The sequence below is a fragment of the Mycteria americana genome, unplaced genomic scaffold, assembly GCF_035582795.1.
Source record: "Mycteria americana isolate JAX WOST 10 ecotype Jacksonville Zoo and Gardens unplaced genomic scaffold, USCA_MyAme_1.0 Scaffold_43, whole genome shotgun sequence".
In the NCBI taxonomy this organism is placed as follows: Eukaryota; Metazoa; Chordata; class Aves; order Ciconiiformes; family Ciconiidae; genus Mycteria; species Mycteria americana.
This window is the reverse complement of record NW_027445630.1, coordinates 1586979-1599845: the sequence shown is the minus strand read 5'-3', so window position 1 is coordinate 1599845 and position 12867 is coordinate 1586979. Positions and strand designations below refer to the sequence as shown.

Below are 12867 nucleotides of genomic sequence, written 5' to 3'. Positions count from 1 at the left end.
GCAGGTCAAAACCCACGTGGAGAAGCTGCTTGCGAAGAAGAAGGAGATGATGGAGAAGTGGGACAAGCACTGGGAATGGCTGCAGCAGAGTGAGTCCCACCGGGGCGGGGTGGGCGGGATGGGTGGGTGGGTGGGTCGGGTCCTCCACCGCCGCGGGGACGGGGATGTTCTTGGGGCGGTGCCGCCATGAGCGCGTCCTTCCGTCCGCCCGCCCCGTCCGTCTGTCCGGCAGTGCTGGAGGTGCACCAGTTCGCCCAGGAGGCGGTGGTGGCCGACGCTTGGCTGACGGCCCAGGAGCCTCTGCTGAAGAGCCAGGAGCTGGGCAGTAGCGTGGACGAGGTGGAGCAGCTGATCCGGCGGCACGAAGCTTTCCGGAAGGCGGCCGCCGCTTGGGAGGAGAGGTTCAGCTCCCTGAGACGGCTCACCACGGTACGGGCATCTTGGGGGGGTGGGGGGGTGGGGGGGCTGATGTCACCCCCCGTCCTGCCCCCCGCACCCCCGGGGCCGCTGCAGCCGCCGGCTCGGCGTCCCCATCCCTGTACCCGTCTCCATGCTCATCGCCATCCTGGTTGCCATCTCCATCCTGGTTCCTGTCCACGTCCCTGCCCCCGTTCCATCCCTGTCTCCATCCCCATCCCATCTCCATCTCTATCTCCAACCCCATCTCCATCTCCATCCCCATCCCATCTCCATCTCCATCCCCATCCCATCTCCATCTCCATCTCCAACCCCATCTCCATCTCCATCCCCATCCCATCTCCATCTCCATCTCCAACCCCATCTCCATCTCCATCCCCATCCCATCTCCATCTCCATCTCCAACCCCATCTCCATCCCCATCTCCAACCCCATCTCCATCCCCATCTCCATCTCCAACCCCATCTCCATCTCCATCCCATCTCCATCTCCATCTCCAACCCCATCTCCATCTCCATCTCCAACCCCATCTCCATCCCCATCTCCATCCCCATCTCCATCTCCAACCCCATCTCCATCTCCATCCCATCTCCATCTCCATCTCCAACCCCATCTCCATCTCCATCTCCAACCCCATCTCCATCCCCATCTCCAACCCCATCTCCATCCCCATCCCATCTCCATCTCTATCTCATCCCTACCTCCATCTCCATCCCCATCCCATCTCCATCCTCATCCCCATCTCCATCCCTGCTCCCATCTCCATCTCCATCCCATCCCATTCAATTCCATTCCTGTTCCCATCCCCATCTCCATCCTCATCCCCATCTCCATCCCCATCTCCATCATATCTCCATCCCATCTCCATCCCAATCCCCATCCCCATCTCCATCCCATCCCCATCTCCATCTCCATCCCCATCCCATCTCCATCTCCATCTCCATCTCCATCTCCATCCCCATCCCCATCTCCATCTCCATCCCCATCCCATCTCCATCTCCATCTCCATCTCCATCTCCATCCCCATCTCCATCTCCATCCCCATCCCATCTCCATCTCCATCCCCATCTCCATCTCCATCCCCATCTCCATCTCCATCTCCATCTCCATCTCCATCCCCATCTCCATCTCCATCTCCATCCCCATCCCATCTCCATCCTCATCTCCATCTCCATCCCTGTTCCCATCTCCATCCCGTACCCATCCGTGTCCCCATTCCCATCTCCATCCTCATCTCCATTCCCGTCCTCATCCTCATCCCCATCCCATCCCATCTCCATCTCCATCCCATCCCCATTCATGTCCCCATCCTTATCGCCATCCCTGTCCCCGTCCCCATCCCCATCCCCATCCCTGTTCCCATCTCCATCCCATCCCCATTTCCATCCCTTTCCCATGCCCATCCCTGTCCCCATCCCCGTCCCCATCCCCATCTCCATCCCTGGTCCCATCTCCATCTCCATCCCATCCCATTCAATTCCATTCCTGTTCCCATCCCCATCCCCATCCCCATCCCCATCGCCATCTCCATCTCCATCTCCATCTCCATCTCCATCTCCATCTCCATCTCCATCCCATCTCCATCCTCATCTCCATCTCCATCTCCATCTCATCTCCATCCCATCCCCATCCCCATCCCCATCCCCATCCCCATCTCCATCCCCATCCCCATCTCCATCTCCATCTCCATCTCCATCCCCATTCCCATCCCATCTCCATCTCCATCTCCATCCCATCTCCATCCCATCTCCATCCCCATCCCCATCCCCATCCCCATCCCCATCTCCATCTCCATCTCCATCTCCATCCCATCTCCATCCTCAACTCCATCTCCATCTCATCTCCATCCCATCTCCATCCCATCCCCATCCCCATCTCCATCTCCATCTCCATCTCCATCTCCACCTCCATCCCACCTCCATCCCCATCCCCATCCCCATCTCCACCCCACCGCCCCCCATCCCCATCTCCATCCCCATCTCCATCCCCATCCCCATCCCCATCCCCATCCCCACCTCCACCCCACCACCCCCCATCCCATCCCATCCCCATCCCCATCCCCATCCCCATCCCCACCTCCACCCCACCACCCCCCATCCCATCCCATCCCCATCCCCATCCCCATCCCACCTCCATCCCCATCCCCATCCCCATCTCCACCCCACCGCCCCCCATCCCCATCTCCATCCCCATCCCCATCCCCATCTCCATCTCATCTCCATCTCCATCTCATCTCCATCTCCATCTCATCTCCATCCCACCTCCATCCCCATCCCCATCTCCACCCCACCTCCGCCCCACCGCCCCCCATCCCCGCAGATCGAGAAGCTGAAAGCGGAGCAGAACAAGCAGCCGCCGACGCCGCTCCTGAGCCGCAAATTTTTGGGGGAACCCCCGGGGGGGTCAACGCCGTCGCCGGGGGGGTCCGAGCGCCCCGAAAGCCGCCGGCTGGAGCCCCGCGTCGCCTACGTGCGTCACGAGCTCCGTCCCGAGCGCCTGCAGCCCAAGCTTGACCGCGTCCAAGGACCTCCCGGGGACGGGGGTCCCGGGGGGGAGGTGCCCCCCGCCGCCACCGCCGGTGAGACCCCGGTGCCCCCCAAAACCGACGAACCCGGGGAGGGGAGGACGGGGCTGCTGGAACGGCGCCGGGAGCGGCGAGAGCGCCGGTTGGAACGGCAGGAATCCAGCGAGCCGGAGCCGCCGCGGCAAGACGGCAAGGGCGGCGGGTGAGCGCGGGGACGGGGACGCCGGTGTCACCGTCGGGTGGCCGGGACCGACGTGACCCCCCCACCCCCCCCCCACCCCCAAATCTTCGCCGACAGCAAAGCCACGCTGGCCGACATCGTGGAGCAGCTGCAGGAGAAGGAGGCGGGTGGCCCCTTGCCGGCTCCGGTGAGTCACTGGCGTCCCCTTGGCGTCCCCTTGGCGTCCCCTTGGCGTCCCCCCGGTGTCCCCCCGGTGTCCCCTCGGTGTCCCCTTGGCTTCCTCTTGGCTTCCTCTTGGTGTCCTCTTGGCATCTCCTTGGCATCCCCTTGGCGTCTCCTTCGCGTCCTCTTGGTGTCTCCTCGGCATCTCTTCGATGTCTCCTTGCCTGCAACTTGACGTCCCCTCGGTGTCCCCTCGGTGTCCCCTCGGAGCCCCCTTGGTGTCCCCTTGGTGTCCTCTTGGCATCATATTGGCATCACATTGGTGTCCCCTCAGTGTCCTCTTGGAGCCCCCTTGGAGCCCCCTTGGTGTCCCCTTGGCATCACGTTGGTGTCCCCTTAGCGTCCCCTTGATGTCCCCTCGGTGTCCCCTTGATATCTCCTTGGTGTCCCCTTGGAGCCTCCTTGGTGTCCCCTTGATATCCCCTTGGTGTCTCCTTGGCATCTCCTTGGCATCACGTTGGTGTCCCCTCAGTGTCCCCTCAGTGTCCTCTCAGTGTCCCCTTGGTGTCCCCTTGGCATCACATTTAGTGTCCTCTCGGTGTCCCCTCGTGTCCCCTTGGAGCCCCCTTTGAGCCCCTTCAGTGTCCCCTTGCCATCACATTGGTGTCCCATCGCTGTCCCCATGGTGTCCCCTCAGTGTCCGCTCAGTGTCCCCTTGACGTCCCCTTGGTGTCTCCTCGGTGCCCCCTTGGACCCCCCTCAGTGTCCCCTTGGTGTCCCCATGGTGTCCCTATGGTGTCCCCTCAGTGTCCCCTTGGTGTCCCCTCAGTGTCCTCTTGATGTCCCCTTGACCTCCCCTTGGGGTCCCCTCAGTGTCCCCTTGCCATCACATTGGTGTCCCCATGGTGTCCCCTTGGTGTCCCCATGGTGTCCCCATGGTGTCCCCTTGATGTCCCCTCGGCATCCCCTTGGTGTCCCCTCAGTGTCCCCTTGCCATCACATTGGTGTCCCCATGGTGTCCCCTCAGTGTCCCCATGGTGTCCCCTCAGTGTCCCCTTGATGTCCCCTTGACCTCCCCTTGGTGTCCCCTCAGTGTCCCCTTGCCATCACATTGGTGTCCCCATGGTGTCCCCTTGGTGTCCCCATGGTGTCCCCATGGTGTCCCCTCAGTGTCCCCATGGTGTCCCCTCAGTGTCCCCTTGCCATCACATTGGTGTCCCCTCGGTGTCCCCTCGGTGTCCCCATGGTGTCCCCATGGTGTCCCCTCAGTGTCCCCTTGATGTCCCCTTGACCTCCCCTTGGTGTCCCCTCAGTGTCCCCTTGCCATCAATTTGGTGTCCCCATGGTGTCCCCTTAGTGTCCCCATGGTGTCCCCTCAGTGTCCCCTTGATGTCCCCTCAGCATCCCCTTGGTGTCCCCTCAGTGTCCCCTTGCCATCACATTGGTGTCCCCATGGTGTCCCCTTGACCTCCCCTTGGTGTCCCCTCGGTGTCCCCACCTTGGATGGCCGCCACGAGCCGCATCCCAACACCCATCGCCCCCCGCAGCCCCGGGAACGGGAGTCCCCCGCCCGCCTGCCCACCGGCCCGGAGGGGCTGCCGGAGAGGATGCCGCGACCCGACCGGCCCCGCGCCCGCGACCGCCCCAAACCCCGCCGACGTCCGCGACCCAAAGACCCCACCCAGGGCCCGGGGGAGACGCGGAGGTCGCGGTCGGCCCCGGCGCAGGGCAGCGCCCCGCCGCCCCCGCCGCCCCCCACCCACACGGTGCAGCACGAGGGCTTCCTCTTCCGCAAGCACGAGCTCGATGGACCCAACAAGAAGGCGTCCAACAGGTGGGTGGGGGACAACGGGGGGCAGGTGGGATGGAGGGGGGGGGGGGCTGCGAAGGAAGGGCTGCACCAAGGGTTGGGGGTCCACCAATGGAGAGGGTTCACGAGGGTCTGGGGGTCCATCAATGGAGAGGGTTCACCGTGACTTGGAGGGTCAAGCGTGCACGAGGGTTTGGGGTCCATCAATGGAGAGGGGGCACCAGGGTTTGGAGATCCATCAATGGTGAAGGTTCACCAGGTTTTGGGGTGTCCATCAATGGTGAAGGTTCACCAGGGCTTGGGGTGTCCATCAATGGTGAAGGTTCACGAGGATTTGGGGTGTCCATCAATGGAGAGGGTTCACCATGACTTGGAAGGTCAAGCGTGCACGAGGGTTTGGGGTCCATCAATGGAGAGAGGGCACCAGGGCTTGGAGATCCATCAATGGTGAAGGTTCACCAGGGCTTGGGGTGTCCATCAATGGTGAAGGTTCACGAGGATTTGGGGTGTCCATCAATGGTGAAGGTTCACCAGGGCTTGGGGTATCCATCAATGGTGAAGGTTCATGAGGATTTGGGGTGTCCATCAATGGTGAAGGTTCACCAGGGCTTGGGGTGTCCATCAATGGTGAAGGTTCACGAGGATTTGGGGTGTCCATCAATGGAGAGGGTTCACCAAGACTTGGACGGTCAAGTGTGCACGAGGGTTTGGGGGGCCATCAATGGTGAAGGTTCACCAGAGCTTGCGGTGTCCATCAATAGACATCATGCAGCAGGGTTTGGGGTGTCCATCAATGGTGAAGGTTCACGAGGATTTGGGGTCCATCAATGGAGAGGGTTCATTATGACATGGAGAGTCAAGCATGCACGAGGGTTTGGGGGTCCATCAATGGAGAGAGGGCACCAGGGCTTGCAGATCCATCAATGGTGAAGGTTCACAAGGATTTGGGGTGTCCATCAATGGAGAGGGTTCACTGTGACTTTGAGGGTCAAGCGTGCACAAGGGTTTGGGGGTCCATCAATGGAGAGAGGGCACCAGGGCTTGGAGATCCATCAATGGTGAAGGTTCACCAGGGCTTGGGGTGTCCATCAGTGGTGAAGGTTCACGAGGATTTGGGGTGTCCATCAATGGAGAGGGTTCACCAAGACTTGGACGGTCAAGTGTGCACGAGGGTTTGGGGGGCCATCAATGGTGAAGGTTCACCAGAGCTTGGGGTGTCCATCAATAGACATCATGCACCAAGTTTTGGGGTGTCCATCAATGGTGAAGGTTCACCAGGGCCTGGGGGTCCATCAATGGAGAGGGTTCACCGTGACTTGGAGAGTCAAGCGTGCAAGAGGGTTTGGGGTCCATCAATGGAGAGAGGGCACCAGGGCTTGGAGATCCATCAATGGTGAAGGTTCATGAGGATTTGGGGTGTCCATCAATGGAGAGGGTTCACCAAGACTTGGATGGTCAAGTGTGCACGAGGGTTTGGGGGGCCATCAATGGTGAAGGTTCACCAGAGCTTGGGGTGTCCATCAATAGACATCATGCACCAAGTTTTGGGGTGTCCATCAATGGTGAAGGTTCACCAGGGTCTGGGGGTCCATCAATGGAGAGGGTTCACCGTGACTTGGAAGGTCAAGCGTGCAAGAGGGTTTGGGGTCCATCAATGGAGAGAGGGAACCAGGGCTTGGAGATCCATCAATGGTGAAGATTCACCAGGGCTTGGGGTGTCTCAATGGTGAAGGTTCACGAGGATTTGGGGTGTCCATCAATGGAGAGGGTTCACCAAGACTTGGACGGTCAAGTGTGCACGAGGGTTTGGGGGGCCATCAATGGTGAAGGTTCACCAGAGCTTGGGGTGTCCATCAAAGGTGAGGGTTCACCAGGGCTTGGAGGTCCGTCACTGGTGAGGGTTCACCAGAGCCTGGAGGTCCATCAAAGGTGAGGGTTCACCAGAGCTTGGAGATCCATCAGTGGAGAGGGTTTACCAGAGCTTGGAGATCCATCAATGGGGAGGGTTCACCAGGCCTTGGAGATCCAACACAAGGGTTTGGAGATCCATCAGTGGAGAGGGTTCACCAGAGCTTGGAGATCCATCAATGGGGAGGGTTCACCAGGTCTTGGAGATCCAACACAAGGGTTTGGAGATCCATCACTGGTGAGGGTTCACCAGAGCTTGGAGATCCATCAATGGGGAGGGTTCACCAGGGCTTGGAGATCCATCACTGGTGAGGGTTCACCAGAGCTTGGAGATCCATCAGTGGAGAGGGTTCACCAGGGCTTGTAGGTCCATCACTGGTGAGGGTTCACCAGAGCTTGGAGATCCATCAGTGGAGAGGGTTCACCAGGGCTTGGAGATCCATCACTGGTGAGGGTTCACCAGAGCTTGGAGATCCATCAATGGGGAGGGTTCACCAGGTCTTGGAGATCCAGCACAAGGGTTTGGAGATCCATCACTGATGGGGGTTCACCAGGGCTTGGAGGTCCATCACTGGTGAGGGTTCACCAGAGTTTGGAGATCCATCAATGGGGAGGGTTCACCAGGGCTTGGAGGTCCGTCACTGGTGAGGGTTCACCAGAGCCTGGAGGTCCATCAAAGGTGAGGGTTCACCAGAGCTTGGAGATCCATCAGTGGAGAGGGTTCACCAGAGCTTGGAGATCCATCAAAGGTGAGGGTTCACCAGAGCTTGGAGCTCCAGCACGAGGGTTTGGAGACCCATCAAAGGTTGAGGGTTCACCAGAGCTTGGAGATCCATCAGTGGAGAGGGTTCACCAGGGCTTGGAGGTCCATCAAAGGTTGAGGGTTCACCAGAGCTTGGAGATCCATCAGTGGAGAGGGTTCACCAGGGCTTGGAGATCCATCAGTGGAGAGGGTTCACCAGAGCTTGGAGATCCATCAGTGGAGAGGGTTCACCAGGGCTTGGAGATCCATCAGTGGAGAGGGTTCACCAGGGCTTGGAGATCCATCAATGGGGAGGGTTCACCAGAGCTTGGAGATCCAGCACGAGGGTTTGGAGACCCATCAAAGGTTGAGGGTTCACCAGAGCTTGGAGATCCATCAGTGGAGAGGGTTCACCAGAGCCTGGAGGTCCATCAAAGGTGAGGGTTCACCAGAGCTTGGAGATCCATCAATGGGGAGGGTTCACCAGGTCTTGGAGATCCAGCACGAGGGTTTGGAGATCCATCACTGGTGAGGGTTCACCAGAGCTTGGAGATCCATCAGTGGAGAGCGTTCACCAGGGTTTGGAGATCCATCATTGGTGAGGGTTCACCAGAGCTTGGAGGTCCCTCAATTGGAGGGTTCACCAGAGCTTGGAGATCCATCAGTGGAGAGGGTTCACCAGAGCTTGGAGATCCATCAGTGGAGAGGGTTCACCAGGGCTTGGAGGTCCATCAAAGGTGAGGGTTCACCAGAGCCTGGAGCTCCAGCACGAGGGTTTGGAGACCCATCACTGGTGAGGCTTCACCAGGGTTTGGAGGTCCACCAGCGCAGCGGCTGCCCCGGCCCTCGCGCACATCCCCGCGACACAACGCCTCCAGCAGCTTTGCGTCCCCCGCTGGTGCCACCACCCCCCCCGTGTGTGTCCCTGTGTCCCCTCCCGCCACCCCCACCAGATCCTGGGTGAACCTCTACTGCGTCCTGAGCAAGGGCGACCTGGGCTTCTACAAGGACGCCAAGGGACAAGCGCAGCGCAGCACCCACGGCGGCGAGCCCCTCCTCAACCTCCACCACTCCACCAGCGAGGTGGCCAGCGACTACAAGAAGAGAAGAACGTCTTCAAACTCAAGTCAGTTGGGGGGGGGGGCTCGTCCAGGGGGTCCCCCAAAGTCTGGGTGTTGGGTCCCCCAAAATCTTGGTGTTGGGTGTTGGGTCCCCCAAAGTCTTGGCGTTGGGTGGGGGCGTCCCCAAGTTCTTGGTGTTGGGTGTTGGGTCCCCAAAGTCTTGGTGTTGGGTGGGAGTGTCCCCGAAATTCTGGGTGGTTGGGTGGGGGGTCCCCAAATTTTTGGGTTTGGGTGTTGGGTCCCCCAAAGTCTTGGTGTTGGGTGGGGGGGTCCCCCAAGTTCTTGGTGTTGGGTGGGGGCGTCCCCCAAATTCTGGGTGTTGGGTGTTGGTCCCCAAATTCTTGGTGTTGGGTGGGGGGTCCCCAAATTCTTGGTGTTGGGTGGGGGCATCCCCAAAGTCTTGGTGTTGGGTGGGGGGTCCCCAAATTTTTGGTTTTGGATGTTGGGTCCCCCAAATTCTTGGTGTTGGGTCCCCCAAGTTCTTGGTGTTGGGTGGGAGCGTCCCAAATTCTTGGTGTTGGGTGGGGGCATCCCCAAGTTCTTGGTGTTGGGTGGGGGGGTCCCCAAATTCTTGGTCTTGGGTGGAGTGTCCCCCAAATTCTTCGTGTTGGGTGTTGGGTCCCCCAAATTCTTGCTGTTGGCTGCCCCAAATTCCTGGTGTTGGGTTCCCACATTCTTGGTGTTGGGTGGGGGGGGTCCCCCAGTTCTTGGTATGGGCTCCCCCAAATTCTTGGTGTTGGGTGTTGGGTCCCCCAAGATCTTGGTGTTGGGTAGGGGCATCCCCAACTTCTGGTGTTGGGTGGGGGGTCCCCAACTTCTGGTGTTGGTGGGAGGTCCCCAAACCTTTGGTGTTGGGTGTTGGGTCCCCCCAAATTCTTCGTATTGGGTGTTGGGTCCCCCAAATTCTTGCTGTTGGCTCCCCCAAATTCTTGGTGTTGGGTGGGGGCATCCCCAAATTCCTGGTGTTGGGTCCCCACATTCTTGGTGTTGGGTGGGGGGGTCCCCCAGTTCTTGGTATTGGCTCCCCCAAATTCTTGGCATTGGGTGTTGGGTCCCCAAGATCTTGGTGTTGGGTAGGGGCATCCCCAGCTTCTTGGTGTTGGGTGGGGGGTCCCTAAACTCTTGGTGTTGGGTGTTGGGTCCCCAAATTCTGGGTGTTGGGTGTTGGGTCCCCAAAATCTTGGTGTTGGGTCCCCCAAGATCTTGGTGTTGGGTGGGGGCATCCCCAAAATTCTTGGTGTTGGGTGGGGGCATCCCCAAATTCTTGGTGTTGGGTGGGGGGTCCCCAAATTCTTGGTGTTGGGTGTTGGGTCCCCAAGTTCTTGGTGTTGGGTGGGGGGTCCCGCAAAGTCTTGGTGTTGGGTGGGGACATCCCCAAATTCTTGGTGTTGGGTGGGGGCATCGCCAAAATTCTTGGTGTTGGGTGTTGGGTCCCCCAAAATCTTGGTGTTGGGTGGGGGGGTCCCCAAACTCTTGGTGTTGGGTGGGGGGGGTCCCCAAAATCTTGGTGTTGGGTGGGGGGCCCCCCAAATTCTGGGTGTAGGGCGCGTTGAGTGGGTCCTTCTCTTGCAGGACCAGCGACGGGAGCGAGTTCCTCCTGCAAGCCAAGGACGAGGTAGGGGTCTACAAGGTTTTTGGGGGGGCGGGGGGCGGAGGTTTTTCGGGGGGGGACCTGATGATGGTTTTGGGGTGTCGTCTGTGTCTCTGTGTGTCCCCCCCCCCCCGTCCAGGAGGACATGCGGGGGTGGCTGAGGGCGCTGGCCGCCTGCGCCCAGGAGCACGCCGAGGTGGCCCGGTGGAGCCAGGGTCTTCTCACCACCTCCTCCACCGACGAGGGTCTCCCCGGCGGGAGGGCGACCGGCGCCCCAGCACCTCGGGGAGACGGAAGTGACCCCCCCACACAACCCCCCACACCCCAATTTTTGGGGTCCCCACCCATGGGGTGGGTGGGGGGGGGTGGTGGTGGGACGCAGCTCGGGTGTGGAGCCACCCACGGGGGGCTCCGTGGTGGGGAGGGGCGCGGGGACCCCCCCCTTTGCACCCTATGGGGGGGGGGGGGGAGTGTGTGTGGGGATGGGGTGCCCCCCCCAGATCCTGGGTGCCCCCCCCCAGATCCTGGGTGACCCCTAAGAGTGGGTACCCCAAATCCTGGGTGTTGTGTCCGTCCTCCCCCCCCCCCCCCCCCCCCCCCCAGTTCCTGGGTGCCCCCCCCAAAATCCAGGGTGCCCCCCCCCCCAGATTCCAGGTGCCTCCAAATCTTGGGTGCCCCCCCCCCAGATCCTGGGTGCCCCCCCCCAGATCCTGGGTGACCCCTAGCAGTGGGTACCCCAAATCCTGGGTGCCCCCCCTAAAGCCTGGGTGCCCCCCTAAAGCCTGGGTGACCCCCCCCCAAATCCTGGGTGCCCCCCCCCAGGTCCTGGGTTCCCCCTAAAGCCTGGGTGCCCCTCCAAAATCCAGGGTGCCCCCCCCCCCAGATTCCAGGTGCCTCCAAATCTTGGGTGCCCCCCCCCCAGATCCTGGGTGCCCCCCCCAAATCCTGGGTGCCCCCCAATCCAGGTTTCCCCCCCAAAATCCACGGTGACCCCCCCCCCCCCCAGATTCCAGGTGCCTCCAAATCTTGGGTGCCCCCCCCAATCCTGGGTGCCCCCCCAGGTCCTGGGTGCCCCCGCCAAAGCCTGGGTGCCCCCCAATCCAGGGTGCCCCCCCCAATCCTGGGTGCCCCCCCAGGTCCTGGGTGCCCCCCCCCAAATCCTGGGTGCCCCCCAATCCAGGTTTCCCCCCAAAATCCAGGGTGCTCCCCCCCCAACTCCTGGGTGCCCCCCCCCCAGATCCTGGGTGCCCCCCAAATCCTGGGTGCCCCCCCCAATCCTGGATTTGGGAGGGGTCGGAGCCAGGGGGAGCTACTGGGTTGTCCCCCCAAATCCGCCCCCCCTCCCTGGGGTCCCCCCCCGGCCCCCCTTTTCCCGTGCACAAGCCATAGAGCCGGGGGGGGGTCCCCAAAACCCCGGGGGGGGTCCCCAAACCCAGGGGGGGGTCCCCAAAACCCAGGGGGGGTCCCCAACACCCTAAGGTACCTCAACACCCCGGGGGGGGGTCCCCAAAACCCAGGGGGGTCCCCAACACCCCGGGGGGGGTCCCCAAACCCAGGGGGGGTCCCCAAAACCCGGGGGGGGTCCCCAACACCCTGAGGTACCCCAACACCTCGGGGGGGTCCCCAAAACCCGGGGGGGTCCCCAACACTCGTGGGGGGGTCCCCAACACCCGGGGGGGTCCCCAAAACCCAGGGGGGTCCCCAACACCCTGAGGTACCCCAACACCTCGGGGGGGTCCCCAAAACCCGGGGGGGTCCCCAATACTCGTGGGGGGGGTCCCCATCACCCCGGGGGGTCCCCAAAACCCGGGGGGGTCCCCAACACCCTGAGGTACCCCAACACCTCGGGGGGGTCCCCAAAACCCGGGGGGGTCCCCAACACTCGTGGGGGGGTCCCCAACACCCCGGGGGGGTCCCCAAAACCCAGGGGGGTCCCCAACACCCTGAGGTACCCCATCAGCCCGGGGGGGGTCCCCAAAACCCAGGGGGGTCCCCAACACCCCGGGGGGTGTCCCCAACACCCTGAGGTACCCCAACACCCCGGGGGGGGTCCCCAAAACCCAGGGGGGGTCCCCAAAACCCGGGGGGGTCCCCAACACCCTGAGGTACCCCAACACCCCGGGGGGGGTCCCCAAAACCCAGGGGGGGTCCCCAACACCCCGGGGGGTCCCCAACACCTCGGAGGGGGGTCCCCATCACCCGGGGGGGGGTCCCCATCACCCTGAAGCACCCCATCACCCTGGGGTACCCCAAATTTAACACTGGGGGGGGGGGGACAGAGCCATGGGGGGCCCCCCCCAAATCGCGGGGGGGGGGTGGGGGAGCAGAGTTTGTATTTATAAAGATTTTAACAAAACCCAAGCAAATAACCCCAAAAATTAACACCCCCCCCACCCCAAGCACTTGACACC

General features: G+C 61.7%; 1 protein-coding gene across 1 annotated transcript in view; it reads left to right on the top strand.

Annotated features, from left to right (window-relative positions):
* LOC142403767 (spectrin beta chain, non-erythrocytic 4-like) overlaps nt 1-10866 on the top strand; it is a 34637-nt gene extending 23771 nt beyond the window's left edge. Inside the window, 10 exon segments of the mRNA XM_075490022.1 lie at nt 5-89; nt 233-429; nt 2737-3143; nt 3240-3309; nt 4832-5118; nt 8698-8846; nt 8849-8870; nt 10438-10480; nt 10596-10701; nt 10704-10866. Of these exon segments, the coding sequence (XP_075346137.1) occupies nt 5-89; nt 233-429; nt 2737-3143; nt 3240-3309; nt 4832-5118; nt 8698-8846; nt 8849-8870; nt 10438-10480; nt 10596-10701; nt 10704-10756 (1419 nt within the window). The 3' untranslated portion in view covers nt 10757-10866.
* The last annotated feature ends 2001 nt before the right edge of the window (nt 10867-12867 follow it).